This window comes from Macaca mulatta, chromosome 4, assembly GCF_049350105.2.
Source record: "Macaca mulatta isolate MMU2019108-1 chromosome 4, T2T-MMU8v2.0, whole genome shotgun sequence".
NCBI classification, from domain to species: Eukaryota; Metazoa; Chordata; class Mammalia; order Primates; family Cercopithecidae; genus Macaca; species Macaca mulatta.
Genome location: NC_133409.1, coordinates 8,693,165 through 8,709,530, shown reverse-complemented (window position 1 = coordinate 8,709,530; position 16,366 = coordinate 8,693,165). Strand labels below are relative to the sequence as shown.

At 35.9% G+C, this 16,366-nt stretch overlaps 1 protein-coding gene across 9 annotated transcripts in view; it reads left to right on the top strand.

The window, feature by feature from the left end:
* QKI (QKI, KH domain containing RNA binding) overlaps positions 1-16,366 on the top strand; it is a 165,359-nt gene that overhangs the window by 23,336 nt on the left and 125,657 nt on the right. For all 9 annotated transcript variants that reach the window (XR_013416140.1, XR_013416139.1, XR_003728734.2 and 6 more), the window contains exon 2: positions 15,903-16,045. Coding sequence is in view for 6 of the 9 variants with exons in the window: in XM_028846996.2 (XP_028702829.1) it covers positions 15,903-16,045 (143 nt within the window). In the remaining 3 variants the exon portion in view is untranslated. The remainder of the gene's footprint in view (positions 1-15,902; positions 16,046-16,366) is intronic.

Sequence of the window (16,366 nt, the reverse complement as noted above, 5' to 3'; positions counted from 1 at the left end):
TTTCTGTTGAAGACAAACATGCACAATAACCTAGGCCTACACGGGTTCAGATCATCAGTTTCATCTTCTTTCACCTCTACAGCTTGGCCCACTTCCAGGTCTTCATGGACAAGGGCCATGTTGGTTACCAGTGTGTCTCCAGTACAGTGTCTGATACCATAGAAAGATAGGAACAGTTGTATTAATAATAACCGATTCTTGAGCATCTATTATGTGCCAGACACCTACAAATATTTGTTGTTCAAGTGAAAGAGTTTATTTTATCAAACTCAGAAGTTTCACTCTAGAATAATCCTTTTTAACTGCTGACTTCAGTTGGTCCACCTGTTTTGGCCTCCCAAAGTGTTGGGATTACAGGCGTGAGCCACCACGCCCTGCTGAATAATCCTTTTTTTTTTTTGAAACAGAGTTTCACTCTGTTGCCCAGGCTGTAGTACAGTGACTTGGCTCACTGCAACCTCTGTCTCCAGGGTGCAAGCAATTCTCATGTCTCAGCCTCCTGAGTAGCAGGTATTACGAGTGTGTGCCACCATGCCCAGCTAATTTGTGTATTTTTGGTAAAGATGGGGTTTTGCCATGTTGGCTGGGCTGATCTCAAACTCCTGACCTCAAGTGATCTGCCTGCTTTGGCCTCCCAAAGTGCTGGAATTACAGATGTGAGCTACTGCGCCTGGCCTAGAATAATCTTAGAAGTCCTCATGGATGAGTAAATATGGATGGTGAAAAGCTTAAATGAGAATGTCTTGTCTGATTTTCATTCCACTTTTAATTTGAATATACCATTTCCTTTCCCCCCTCATTGTATATGTCTCTACTTTTTTGTTCTTTTCTTTATTCATAGTTCTAATTTCTACTCACTGCCCCATCTTTTCCCTTTTCTCTATCTAGCTCTTACCATCTGTCATCACTGTTTTTCCCACTATCATGATCACTCACTCTAGCAGCAACCAAATTTAACTTTGGGGATGGAGCAGTAGTACTGGAGAGGCCAAATGGTATGAGTAAAATAATACAGCTTTTGGAGTCAGAGCTAGATTTTCATCTTTATGTGGTCTTTGGTGAAAGTACTTAATCCCCAAATCTGTCTTTCCTAACTATGAAATGAAGGTGAAAATACTACTTACCTGTAAGGGAATCTACCTGATCATACTGTAATAAAATGCTGACTTCCACCACAGAGTTCTTGGGGAGGCTCTTTACGTGGAAAGATGTTAGACTTCATTATTCTGAATTCTGGATTTGTATCTCCTAGCCATATAGACTGAATGACCATAGAATCCAACATAATGCTTTTAATATTGGCATAACTTCCTTATTTTAAGTTATAGGATGATTATGAGATATAGAAACTCAATAAAAGGTAAAATTATTCTTTGTGTTGTAAAGTATGTTTAGAGGTTTCTTTTAAGAGGTCATATTTTGCTACTCTGCTTCAACGATAGTTTTTGTTCATTTAGTTGTTATAGAACTGGGACCATGTCTGTATTTGCACATGACTATATTCCTAGGGCCTTGGCCAGTGCCTAGTACATAGTAGGTGTAAAATACATAGTTGTTGAATGCATATATGAAAAAATCATTATATTGTATCATTGATAAGACAGTCTTTTTTAAACACAGGTTATACTTTCTTCAGGTCAGTTCGATTTTGTTAAGTTTTTCTTTTAGGAAATTAAAAAGCTTTTATTATATTCTGAACGTATTTTTACTAAATATACTTTGAGTACAGGGTTAATCAGGACTGTGCTGGCTGTGAGTATAGGGTTATGATAAAGCTCAGTACGAGTGGATGATTGCAGTCCTTTTGTGCAATCCTGGCAGGAGCAGCCTTTTCCTTATTGGCTAGGTTTTTTTTCTTAAAGTCAAGACTAATAATATATTTAGATGCCTGTACATTTTATTTTCTCATCTGAGGTAAGATACACTAGAAGAATGTAGCATTGATGTAATGAACATGTTATTAGCAAAGTGTTCTAAACTTCACGTGTCCAGAATAGAGAGGCCAAGCCATTTGCAGAAGAGCACTGTGCATTTATATTACTTTAAAGGGAAGAGGAGGAGTAAGCTAGCTAGAATTGTCGAGCAGATGCCATATTGGTGCTTGAGTGAAGTTATAAGAAATGTTTTTGTAGCTTTGCATGTTTTTGTGCTAATAGTCCTAATATTTGTTCAAAAGGTGTTTTTAATCCAATGATGTAGATGTTACATATATAGCAAAGGGCAAAAACAGCTATCTGCCCTCTCAGTTAACATTCTAATGTCAACAGGCAATAATCAATAAACAAGTACAGTAACGTATTCAGAAATATGAATTATAGAAATAAATTGAAGGATAAAGGGGATCTGGAGTGTTCCTATGGATTGAGGCAAGTTGCCATTTAAAATAGGAAGATCAAGGTTGGACTCTTTGAAAAATTGGAGCAGAGATCTGACGGAGGTGTTAGTGTGAGCCATACTGCTTTCTGGGGAAGAGCTTTCCAAGGCAGGGAAAATGGTAGTGCAAAACCTTGAGGGCAGGACTAGCAATTCCTTGTGTGGACTGTAGCCAGGGACAGAGGTTAGGTTGGTTAAGGAGACTAGAGGTGAGGACAAGGGAGGGGAGCCTGTGTGGATGCTGTCGGCTATTGTTTATCTTTGTGAGGACCTGGGCTTTTATACCAACTGAGATGGGAAATTATTAGAGCAGTGGGTCTGGGCATCCTTTTAGGGAATCGGTGAAATCAGACTATCTTTGTGATAATAAGATGTTATTTGCCATTTTCACCAGCATTTACATATGAATGTACAGTGGAGTTTTCCAGAGACTGCATGCTATGTGATATTGCAACAGATTGAATTCAAGAGATAAGAGAATCTAGCTGTCTTTAATAAACAGACATTTAAAAGATTGCAAAAGTATAAAATTGACTTTTTCAGTAATTTCTTTTGTTTAGTTGGAAAATATGTTATTTTCTGTAAAATGTGCGTTTCTGGTTAATATGTAATAAGTTTACTCATGTTTTAAAATGAATAAAAATAATTTAAACATTTTTAGCTTTTATTTCTAGTACGGTAAGTTTTATTAGATACAACTTTCATGAACAAGGATCTCTTTGGACTCCTCCAATTAATTTTTAGAGAGTGAAGTCCTGAAACCAAAAAGTTTGAGCAGAAGAGTGACATTTCACTTGGATTTCAGCAGGCTAACTCCAAAGAATGAAGAATAGACTGACCAAGGTGGTGGTGGAAGCAGGTAGATCAGTTAGGTTAAGATTAGGTAGGAAATGATTGTGATTGGAGCTGTGATGTTAGGGGTTGTGGTGGTGAAGTGAAATTGGGGATATAGTCTGAAAGTTGAGTACACCGTATTTGCTAGTGGATGGAGTATGAAGTGTGAGAATGGACTTGACATTGTGCCATTGTCCAAGATCAGGAGGAACAAGTTTTTGGGAAGGCCTAGGAGTTTGGTCTTGAATGTGTCAAATAGGTTGAGAAGGGAGTTGGTGATAGGATTTCAGTGTGGAGGGTTGGTCTGGAATGTCCTTTACCAGGGTTTTTGTTGGATTGTATTAGTAATATATGTATTTTAAATACAGTATTTAGCTTCTATTCTAATCAGTTATACTTTTATAATCTCAACACAGAGTGCTGCTTTCTCCATTGAAAAACTGATTAAATTTGCTTTCCAAGAATGTTACATGATAGAATGTACACTCGAAGAGGCAGTAAAAAAGTAGTAAATGTAGATTTGCCAGTAGCATGACATAACTTAGATTTTCTGAATCTTTGTAAAGTAAACCAACTGTGGTTTAATTAAAGGAGATCATATTGCTTACCATATTAAAATACTGTTTTCAATACCAATTACTTTGACATTTGAAGGCACTGTAATATGTTGCTCTTGTTACAGACCAAGATATTTTTGCTGAAGTTTTATTTTTCTTTCTAATTCAATGTCAGTGATTGCTGTAGAGGTTCTTTTGGAATATTGTGTAGATTGTTTCTTAAGCCTTTAAAAAACTCTTCTTTGCTGGGTGTGGTGGCTCACGCCTGTAATCCCAGCATGTTGGGAGGCCAAGGCAGGTGGATTACGAGGTCGGGAGTTCAAGACCAGCCTGGCCAAGATGGTGAAACCCTGTCTCTACTAAAAATACAAAAATTAGTTGGCGTGATGGCGGGTGACTGTATTCCCAGCTACTTGGGAGACTGAGGCAGATAATTCCTTGAACCTAGGAGGCAGAGGTTACAGTGAGCCAAGATTGCGCCACTGCACTCCAGCCTGGGCTACAGTGCAAGACTTTGTCTCAAAACAACAGCAGCAGCAACAACAGCTCCTCTTGGCTTTTTCATAGTATGAGAGAATTCTCTTACAACACCTGTGAATGTCTTTTGACATGTATTTTCTTTCCTAAAAATGTCATGAAGTGACAGACATGTATTTGCTTTGTTATGGAATTAAGGTGATACTAAGGTAAACCTATGCTACATGATTATAAACTTTAGGTTCTTGCTGTATTGAACTTAGGTGAAATTTTGAATACAATTGAAAAGGTTAATTAAAAATCAAATGAATTATTACCTAGGAAAAACCAGTTTACCCCTACCTCCTACACAGACGTAACTCCTTCAGAATTTTTGGAGCATCTGTTTCTTTTTCACTCTGATTTACCAAATTCCTTTTAAAGCCCTAAGGGATTTGGAGCTTCAAGAGGGCAAAATACATAGGTACAGACCTTTCCCCACTTCTTCAAGAACAAGTGTGGAGGAATCTGATCACATGAGGATTTGATGCTTTACGAGGATGTAATTTAAAGTAAATTTTGGTGGCCAGTAGTAGTTTAAGACATTTTAGAATATGTAGTTCTGGCAGGAGTAGGATTGACTGGCCTGGCATTCTCAACCAGTCATTGAGTATATACAGCCCTTGCCTGTGGGAGGCCAGTACAGAAGGAGCACAAAATGGACTTCTCTGTAAGAAGACAAGGAGATGCATTTTAGGGTAGATACAAGCTATAAATATGATGTGGTCTAACGTGCTTATTTTGCAGATGAAGAAAATGAGACCCAGAAGGTTCAGTTCGAAGGCACACAGCTCAGCTAAATCATGCCTGGGAAACAGGAGTAAAATCCAGGTTGTGTAAACTCAAGGCCAGTGCTTTTTGCCTTACCGCATGTATTAGGAAGATAGGCTTTTTATGGAAAGGTCATTGTTTATGGATTGTAATCTTTCTCTACCTTCTTTAAGGAAGGTTTAAAGTGTGTGTGTTTTCTTTTAAAGCAGTATATTAAAGAAAATCTAATTAAAATTTATAGATAAAATTTACAAAGCTTTTGCAAGAAAAGTCATCTGTAGTTGAGGTTAAACATTAGATCTTTTATCTGTGGATATTTGGAGAAGAATAACGAACATATTAAGGACTTACATTTAACGTATATTTTGGATGATTAGTAATGATTGCTTATTTGAAGAAAGCAAATATGTATAATTAAATTTTTAGCATTGTTTCAACCGTGGAAGATACTATTTTGAGTGATTTTTTTTCCCTTAGGTTTCTTTATCTTTTTTCACGGCTTTCATACTTTGTCACAATTATTTCCCCCCTTCCCTCATTAGAATAAATAACCCCAAAGTCCAAAGCAAACACTTTTAAATTATTATTATTATTATTATTTTTGCAACAGGGTCCTGCTCTGTCACCCAGGCGAGTGCAGTGGGGTGATCATGGACCACTGCAGCCTCTACTTCCTGGGCTCAAGTGATCTTCCTACCTCAGTCTTGAGTAGCTGGGACCACAGGCATACCACCACACTTGGTTAATTTTTGTAGAGATGGAGTTTGCCATGTTGCCCAGGATCACTGTTTAAATTTTAATTCTTTATTTTAAAATAAATTTAGTCTTACATAATAGTGGAAAAAAATAATATGGGCATTAACAACTCATAAAATCATATAGTTATGGGAAGCAGGAAATGCGTATTGATACAGTACTATCACTAATATGCAAATTGTACTCAAATTTTACCTGTTTTCCTACTCATTTGGTTTTTCTGGTCCAGGATTCCACATTGCATTTAGTAGCAATGTCTGTTTTGTTTCCTCCAATCTGTTTCCATTTCACATTCTTTCATGACCTTGATACTTTTGAAGAATGCTAGTTATTTTATAAAAATGTTCTTGAATTTGGGTGTGTTTGGTGTGTTCTCATGATTAGAATGAGGATCATTTTTGGCAAAACAATCACACACAAGCGCTGTTGTGTGCATCTCAGTGGATCATGCTGTGGGGTATATGTCATAATACTGGTGATATTAACTTTGATTAGTTGGTTAAGGTGATGTCTGTCAGATTTCTCCACTGTAGTTTCTCCTTTTTCCTTAGTCATTAATGAATGCCTTCAAGGGGAGATACTCTGAAACTGTACAGCTATCCTTTCATATTTTTGCTCACTAATTTAGCATTCATTGAATGATTTTTGTCTGCATTGATTGTTACTAATTAAAATTCTTTAAGGAAGATCTGTCCCCTTTCCCCATTGTATTTATTTATTCAGTTATTTATATCTTATGGGTTGTAATTCATTATTATCACTATATAAGTAAACACTTTTAAGAAAAGTTCCTGAAAAGTTAATACATTGAGATAATTCAAAATTCAGAGACTTGTAAGAGTACATTTTCTTATATCCCTGTTATCTTGGGTACCCATTTCCATTGCTAAGAGTTTATTTTTATTCTTTCAGAAATATGAAAAGGATTGGGAAAAGAGTTGTTAATAATAATTGCTAGATTCTCAGATATTTCTTTTTACCTGGATGCTGATGATATTGAACCAGCTTACTGTTGCATCTTCTTCTGATATTCATTAAAATGTTTCTTAACTAGTTCGCCATTAGATTTAAATTTACATTTTAATACAGTGACTATGTAGATAGGGACTGGCTTCCTCTGAGTATTCTAAGAAACAACATGACCAGAAGACAACATTTTCTATTAAATAAATAATAGTTAAATATTAACGTGTAAAGCTAAACAGGTTTAAAAGTAAACTCTTTTTTGGTAAGTTGAAACAAAAGTCAATTTAAATGAGAAAGGCTGCCTATCCAATTAAGTAACGGGTTTTTCAAAAGTGAATGAAGGACCTCCCCACCAAGTCCCACACTCTGTTCTGTTCTTTTCAGTGACCTATTTTACTTTCTCTGTCTACCGGCAGTATCCATTTATTCATTCAGGATGTCACTTTAGGAACCTAGACCTGGAGTTCATCCACAGAACTGTGTTTTGTTAAAATGGAGTGAAAGAAAGGGCTGAAAAGACTTTTTTTCACTCACTATTAAAACAGTGAACATACTGGTCTACACTTATTATAGTACAGCCAGCAGTACATCAAAAGGTGACTTGTTCCATTTTATTTCCATTCTCTAATTACTGTTTCTTAAAATGAATTTTAAGAGTTTCTTGTGCCAGGAAATCCTCTATGAAACTCTAAGTAAAGCGGGTTAGACTAGCTGTGACTTGGTCCAATTTCTTTTATTTTTTTGATTTACCTTTTCTTTATTTTTATTGATACATATTTTACATCTTACGAGGTACATGTGATTTTTTTCCTACATAGCGTGTATAATGATTAAGTCAGAGTGTTTGAGGTCTCCATCACATTGAGTATTTATTATATTCTGTGTGTTGGGAATAATTCAAGTTCTCTCTTCTAGCTACTTTGAAATATACAATATATTAGTTAACTATAGTCACTCTAATCTGCTGTTGAACAGTAGAATTCATACCTTTATCTAATTGTATGTTTGTACCTATTAACGTTCTTCTCTTCATCTCTTCTCCCACTCATTCATCCTTCCCAGCCTCTGGTATCTATAATTCTACTCTGCCTTTATGAGCTAACTTTTTTAGCTCCCATGTATGAGTGAGAACATAACGATATTTGTAATTCTTTAATCACTGAGCATTAGTTGTTTTTTCTTTTTATTTTGGGAGGACAGTAAAAAGGGTATTGTAATATATCCTCCTTCAGATTCTGGTGAAGACCAGTTGAGTCATGTAAAAAAGAACTAGATCGCTTTATTTTTAGAGTTGGGAGGCACTGAATTATAACGTCTTTATTATGCTGTTTTTATATAGGCAATCCCATGCTTGCAGTGTTTTGACATAAGCTTTCTGCTTTCTACTCTCCTAATAGGTGATTATTGTAAGAAAAATTTGTATAATATGAAAGCTAAATAGTCCTTGTAAATTCATCTCCCAGAGATGATTACTGTTAATAGTTGTATCTTTTTCGACTTTGTTGTGTTTACCAAAAAAATGTATACTTAAGTATAAATTTGATCGGTATGATAGAGGTTCTTTTCTATAACCCCTGGAACATGTGCAACTTACTGTTAGGTACTTCTGTAATACAGAACTGCTGCTGAGAACAATCAGGGAAATCGAATTAACATTGTTAAGGTTTTTGCTGTTTCGAATTTTTGCATGTGAAATTTATTGACAATTTTGGACCATTGTTAATTTTGGTAATACAAAGAGGAGTTATGATTAATTTAATTTTGTAGTTTTTGTTTTTGAACTTAGAATTGTGAAGTACAGAGTACAATTTAACTCCTGGAATAAGGTTCCATCTAGAGAGTTACTGATAGCTTGGGTTTTTTTGTTTTTTTTTTCTTGCCAGTTTGAAAGCGGTTGCTTTGAAATTAAATCGGATTTATTTGGTTGTTAGAGTAAGCAAAACACATTTCACTTAATAGTGCATACTCTAGGCCTGGTGCAGTGGCTCATGCCTGTAATCCCAGCACTTTGTGAGGTCGAGGCGGGTGGATCACCTGAGGTCAGGAGTTCGAGACCAGCCTGGCCGACATGGTGAAACCCCATGTTTACTTAAAAAAAAAAAAAAAATTAGCTGGCTGTGGTGGTGGGCACCTGTAATCCCAGCCACTGGGGAGGCTGAGGCAGGAGAATTGCTTGAACCCAGGGGGCGGAGGTTGCAGTGAGCTGAGATTGTGCCATTGCACTCTAGCCTTTGTGAAAAGAGTGAAACTTTGTCTTATAAATAAATAAGTAATATATACTCTAGTAACTTGCTTTTTAATCTAGTTGCTCTCTGTACCTTGTGAATTTGGCCTCTTAAAAAGAGCACAGTGAAGGTAAATTCCATGGGTTCTTAGCTCAAAAATTACTTTAAAACTTTCTCTGTACTTAGTCAACCCTTAATTAAAGTTTGTTTCTTTTTACAGAAGAGATCGTTGTTAATCCTAAATACGTGAGGTTACATAACAGCCACCTTTTTATGAAGTGGCAGTTGTTCTTCAGTTTTAAATAAATTACTAATATTATTGTTTTAAGATTTAATGAGTATTATATAAATAAAAACAAGTATTTGTTATTAAGACCTAAAATAACTAAATCTTACTTTGCTCTTTGTGTTAGTGTACTGCTTTAATGTCTAGCAAGAGGTAGGGATTGCAGACAGTGTGGAAATACTGGAGCCTATTTAAGCTTCAGATGAAAGCAGTCATTTTAAGCTACCTCATAAAATTTATACTATGTATATCAAATTATATATGTGTTTATATATAGTTGTCATTTTACTGACAACTAGGATTTTCCATAAGTTAATGGAAAATGTAAAATTTGAAAAGCACATTTATGGTCAGACGACACAGTAACCTTTTTATTCCTTTATTAGCTCCTGTTCTAGTACAATGATAAGGCAAATTTTGTTGATGGATTCAAATGTAATGTACAAAGAAACAGCGGATAGATACCCAGTGAAAAAATATATGTGTCTATAACATCAGCATTGCAGGCTGAGCAGTTGAATCAGCTACCACAACACTAAGTGTAAGATGCATTTTATGTGAGGTTTTCTTCAGTGTTTTAAAACTGTTTCGTTTTTTTACAAATCCTGAAAGTAATTCTTTGATGCATTTTGGTTTTGAATTTTACTTTTCATTAATATTTTGTTGCTTATGATTGAGTTAGTAAATATTTTTCATGTTTCATTTCCTAATTTTCATTTTCTTAGTTTAAATTTGCTGAAAAATTTATAAACCAGAAAGTAACGTAGAGCTGTATTTGATTCTTTGGCTCTCCAACATTGCAGTATTGATTTTATACACAGCCTTAGCTATGTATTTATATATTTCGGGAAATGACTGCTAAATGCTGTAAGATTTCTCATGCCATATTTTTTTATTCTCTTAACAGTTTTTCCTGTTGTCCTTAATTCCAGTGTTCTAGTTTTTCAGAGTGATTGATCTGTTAGTTAAATCCAATAATTCATATATATATATATATATATATATATTTTGAGATGGAGTCTCACTCTGTCACCCAGACTGTAGTGTGGTGGCACATTCTCAACTCACTGCAGCCTCTGCCTCCCAAGTTTAAGCAATTCTCCTTTCTCAGCCTCCTGAGTAGCTGGGATGACAGGTGCATGCCACCACACCTGGCTAATTTTTGTATTTTTAGTAGAGATGGGGTTTCGCCATGTTGGCCAGGCTGGTCTTGAACTCCTGACTTCAAGTGATCTGGCCACCTCGGCCTCCCAAATTGCTGGGATTACAGGGGTGACTCACCACGCCCGGCCCAGTAATTCAGATATTAAAAGGATGTGTACAAAAGTGGCAGAGTACATGTACAATAATTTGGATGCAATAAAAGAGTAGTGGTGATGGAAAAGCCAAAGACAAACGTGAGCTGAGGCTGTTGAAACATAAGAATGACTTTAAAACCTTTTAGCAAAATCCATAGTTGGGTGAATTAAGGGGAAAGAAAAAGGAGTAAAGGTCACATGAAACAGAACTGTGCAGTGACATCGGAGCAGAATTAACTGACAGTTGAACCTTAGTTTGGAAAAGAAAAAAATCAAGATAATTAAAGCAGAGAAATGTGATGAGACAGTAAGTAGTAACATGTTTTCAGGCCTACACAATAGTTTTCAGCATAGTGAAATTTGAAAAAGAAAAAAAAAAAAAAGGTAAATTCAAAAGATTGTAGAAAATGGGAAGAGCCTAAGTTCTGTAAAGGCAAGTACTCCCAAAACTTGAAAAATGTATATTCTGAACTTGATGGCATAACCTGTAGATTCCTAAACAGATGATTTCCTATTTAAACTGGTGGCTCCACAAGGAGGTTCTGGTCCCGTTGTAGCTTTGGATTTCATCAAGTAGTTGATGAAAAAAAGTTATTTTTGAGCTAAGAACAACCCATGGAATTTAACTTCACTGTGCTCTTTTTAAGAGGCCAAATTCGCAAGGTACAGAGAGCAACTAGATTAAAAAGCAAGTTACTAGAGTATGTATTATTTATTTATTTATTTTTGAAACGATGTTTCACTCTTCACCAAGGTGTGCCTGTATTTTGGGATCTGGGCCAAAGAAATGTGTGCTCTATAAAGTTGCAGTTAGTTGGATTCTTGACTCGGAGACTATTCATGCTTAAAGAGTATCAGCTGATAGATTAGTGTCAGTCTGCTGAAGGGGTATGTGTTGCAGAAAATATCCAGGAAAAAAAAATTGAAATCTTCTGTTGGTGTCTAAAAAACAGATGTAGAATTATGGAATGGTAGAGACTTGTCTTAACACCATTAGCAAAATGTCAGCAAAGATATTCTTAAGCATCATCAGCTCTTAAACAGTGATTATGGACAGGGCAGGGTTTGGGACTAGAAGTTGATAACCTCAGTTGCCTTACCCGTTGATCATTATGGAATGTTGTGTACAATGTAGGGTTTTACATATTAAAAGGGACCTAGACAAATCAGAGTTCGTCTAAACAGAGTTCGTCTAAACAGCCTCCCATGTCGTTGGTTTAGGGAAGAGGACACTTAGATATTTTAGAATTTTTCTTTTCTTTTTTTTTTTTTTTTTTTTTTTTGAGGCGGAGTCTCGCTCTGTCGCCCAGGCTGGAGTGCAGTGGTGCGATCTTGGCTCACTGCAAGCTCCGCCTCCCGGGTTTACGCCATTCTCCTGCCTCAGCCTCCCGAGTAGCTGGGACTACAGGCGCCCGCCACCTCGCCCGGCTAATTTTTTTGTATTTTTAGTGGAGACGGGGTTTCATTCTGTTAGCCAGGATGGTCTCGATCTCCTGACCTCGTGATCCGCCCGTCTCGGCCTCCCAAAGTGCTGGGATTACAGGCTTGAGCCACCGCGCCCGGCCTAGAATTTTTCAAATGTTTGTGGGGCTGCTGAGTGGTGGCCAGTGGTAGAAATTTTAGGAGAGCAGATTTTGGTTTATTAAAACAAATTTATAATATTTAAGATCTTTAGAGATACCTAAAAATTTATCTTGATATTGGGGATATTTAGATAGAAAATACATGCCTGGAGTTCATGTTGGGAGAGTTTTTGTACTACGTGTGATTAAGCAAACTGTTCCGAATGTTTAGTTCTCTGAACAACTGCTGCGGGTTGTAGCACGGTGGTGGGGCATTTGAGTGTCATAATGTTTGATACAGCAAAATAATGTGTACAACATATTAAGAATTCCTATGTTTCATGAGAACACCTGTGAAGCTGTTACTTACAAAAGGACTAAAGCATTTCCCAAACCCATACTTGTTGCATGTTTCTGTAGTAGTTTGGCTATAATTGTATCCTCCTGCTAGGATAACATTCGCAGAAGCCCTGATTGCCAGGACTTACAAATGGAAAGCTTTAAAGACAAAACTTTTAAAAACAGGATTACGGAGGAAAAGAATAAATGGGCTCTTGCATACTTAGATTGGAAACCAATGGATTCAGTTCGTTTATTGAGTAAGCATATGAAGCACAGGCACAGAGAGGTTGTAAGAAAGGGACTTGTCTAAAATCACAGTTACTGTTAGAACTGGAATCAGAACTTGTTCTGAGTAACACAGAGGAAGTGCTGGTGATTTTCTACCTTTTTTTTTTTTCCTGTTTATAATAATTGGCCAAACTCAACAGTGAATAAGATTATAAAGCCCTTGAGGACCGGAACTATGTCTTGGTCACCTTTTCATTCCCATCATTACTACCTTGTACATTAATTGGTGTTCTGTTATGAAATTGAGTGATATATCTTAGAGACTGAAAAAAAGATGGTAAAAAGACTTATCTGTCTTCCTTATTAGAGTAAGTTCTTTGAGAGCTGGAACCATGACTTGTTTAACTTTAATGCTGCAGAAACCCAGCATTCTTCCCTTTGTTTACCTCCACCAGGTATTTATTGAGGGCCAGCTGTGTTCCAGGCACCTGGGGACACACTGGTTAATAGAGTCTCATGGAACTTTGTGTTATTAATCAGAGTAGCATAGGTATTTATAAACGTACAACTTAAGTGGTAAATGAATTGTATTCTCTAACCAGATAGATGCTCATGTATGAGGACTGTTGGTTTTATGCTTTATTTATTTATTTATTTATAGACAGTTTTTTGCTCTTGTTGCCCAGGCTGGAGTGCAGTGGCACCATTTTGGCTCACTGAAACCTCTACCTCCTGAGTACAAGTGATTCTCCTGCCTCAGCCTCCCAAGTAGCTGGGATTACAGGCGTCCGCCACTATGCCCAGCTAATTTTTATATTTTTGGTAGAGACGGGGTTTCACTATGTTGGCTAGGCAGGTCTTGAACTCCTCACCTCAAGTGATCTGCCTGCCTCGGCCTCCCAAAGTGCTGGGATTACAGGCATGGGCCACTGCACCTGGCACATTTATATATTTTTTAATCTAGTCATCTTATATGAATTTTTTGATAACTTGCAATAGATTCTTTTTTTTAAGTTTGATAAATTTGTTTACCTGGAAAGTCACTGTTCTTCCCTAGATTTATTATATTACTATGGTTACTTATAATAGTAGATTCTTCAATATTGAACTATTCTTGCACTCAGTATATAAATTCTACTATGTCTTAGTGCATTTTTATTTTTCTATTTCTTTCAGATGTTTGCATCTATATTTTTAGGCAAATTTTATCTATAGTTTTCTTTCCTGCTGTTGTTCTCAGGCTTTGATATTGGCGTGATGCTAACTATATAGTAAGAATAGGTAGTTTCTGAAGAAGATATTTAAATGATAATTATACGCAAAGTGCTTTATTGGTCCAGAGACCTGGCTAAAGGATATATGTGTGATTTTAATTAGATTAAATTTTTCTAATGCCCCTTGGTTAATTACTTGCTGTAGTTATATAAATTATGTAAATGAGCATTTGTGTTTAAATTATTATTTGGTTGTTGAAAACTTGATTTGAGAATTGCTGTCATATGCTAATTTAAGATAAACACCAATTTGATACTGGACATTTTTAGGAAAGATTTAATTATAAAGCTAGAAGTATAAAAAGAACCTTAGGAAATAATAAAATTCTGCCCGTATCATGTAGTCAAATCCAAGGTAATCTCTTGATTTTTGTTGATTTTATTTGCTATTCAGAGAAAAGCATTTGGTAAGCTTTAATAAGCAAATTGTTATTTAAGAGATAAAATTTGTTATAAAATGAATATTGGTATCACTGAAGCAGAAAATGTATTACAGTGCCTTTTTTAATTGATTAAGATTTTATAACTAAGAATAGCTTTGATCTTGCCTTTTTGCTGTGTTGCATTTTATTTAACCAAAACTGATTTAAATAACTAGTTAGAAAAATTAAAGAGTGCCTTCATATTTGATAGTTCCTAAGGAACTGTCAATAGATTGAACTTCCCCATGTTTGGAAAGCATACAAAATACATTTAAAAAATAAAAGACATTTTATTTTTAAATACTAATGGATGCAAGCCTTTCTCCCAAGGAGGACACAGTCTGTAGGATAGAGAGACATTACATATGCATCCGGCTAACCTTCATAATGACAGCTCTTACTAGGCAGTATGTTCCAATGGACAGGAGCCTGTCTTCTGGTGCATACTAGAAGCTTAGTAATTTTTGAAAGGATCCGCTTTCTTTATAGTACTCGGCTCATTAAAATAGAATTCGCCTACTTAAAAAAAAATGTATATGTATATCCAAGAACAGTAATACAGGTTTTTAAAAACAGGTCATTGATTTTAGGTATCACTACTTCCTCTTTTTATATTTAATATTTCAGTTATTAACCCAGTGTAGTTTGATCTGTTACTATCTCTTTCCCTTGAAACTTCTCTGATCACCAGTGGCTTATAGTCAAATCCAAGGTACCATCTTTTGCTGTTTATCTTACATTCTTTTGTAGTATTTGATACTGTTGATCACCCTGTCCTTGAATCTGTCATTTCTTAGCTTCTCTAACACCCCTCTTCTCTAGTTCTCCTTCCTACCTCCATTTCTTCTTGGTTTGGATCTTCTTTTCCTTACCCCTTCCTTTTTCTCAAGTGCATTCCGTCCTTCTTTCTCCCGTTACTTGCTCTAAGACGTCTCTTCTGATAGCTTTAACCATTAGATTTGTATATGAAACTCAGACTTCTGCTGAACTTGCAGTCTGTTGTCTTTTGAACATCTCTGTTTGGGTATTCTAAAGATATCTAAAAATAATCGAAGTGGTCCCATTTAAATGTCCTTCAGACAGATTAGTTCTGAAGTACAAAAGAGGCTTTGGTATTAGTTTTGTCTGACAGGCATTCTTATAGTTGTTTACTGAAGCTATCATTTGGAATGACTGGCCTCATTTAGATTTGGAAAAATTAGATAAACTAACAAGTCCATATTATACCGGTTAGGAAGGAGCTTGGGCTTTGAAGTTAATTTAATAAGATATGTTATTTGATTGGTATAAAAATTGGTTTGTGGTAGAAATTAATTAAGGCTGTAGTCCTGTTAAACATGGGCTTAATCCAGAGAATGACAGAATAGGCCAGGAGCTCTTTATTTGAGTTTTAACGCTTTATCAATGAAACCTCCCCTGCCCTCTCTTTTTCCCCTGGACTAGCAAGAATATTTTTTTTGTCTAACACATTTAAAATTTTTACTTTTAACAGAAATTAGCAGAGTACGGAAAGACATGTACAATGACACATTAAATGGCAGTACAGAGAAAAGGAGTGCAGAATTGCCTGATGCTGTGGGACCTATTGTTCAGTTACAAGAGAAACTTTATGTGCCTGTAAAAGAATACCCAGATGTAAGTATATTTTGTTGTTTTATTCAATTTTGTTCTGCTTCACATATTTTGGGAAGAGATATATTTGGTGGTAAATACTTAAGCATTATTAGCCACTTTAAAAAAAATGCAGTCATCAACTGAAGTGTGAATAATTTGGCATGGATAATTTAAAAAGTTTCTTTCTAAATATGTTTCCATTTGATTGCTGCTATGTCACTTTGGAAATGCACATGGTATAGACTCTTGGGTTTCAAAACTGAATGAGGAATTGTGGAAAGCACTCTGGCCTGATTGTCACAGAGCACCAACCACAACTCTGCTCATCTTTAATCTGACCTT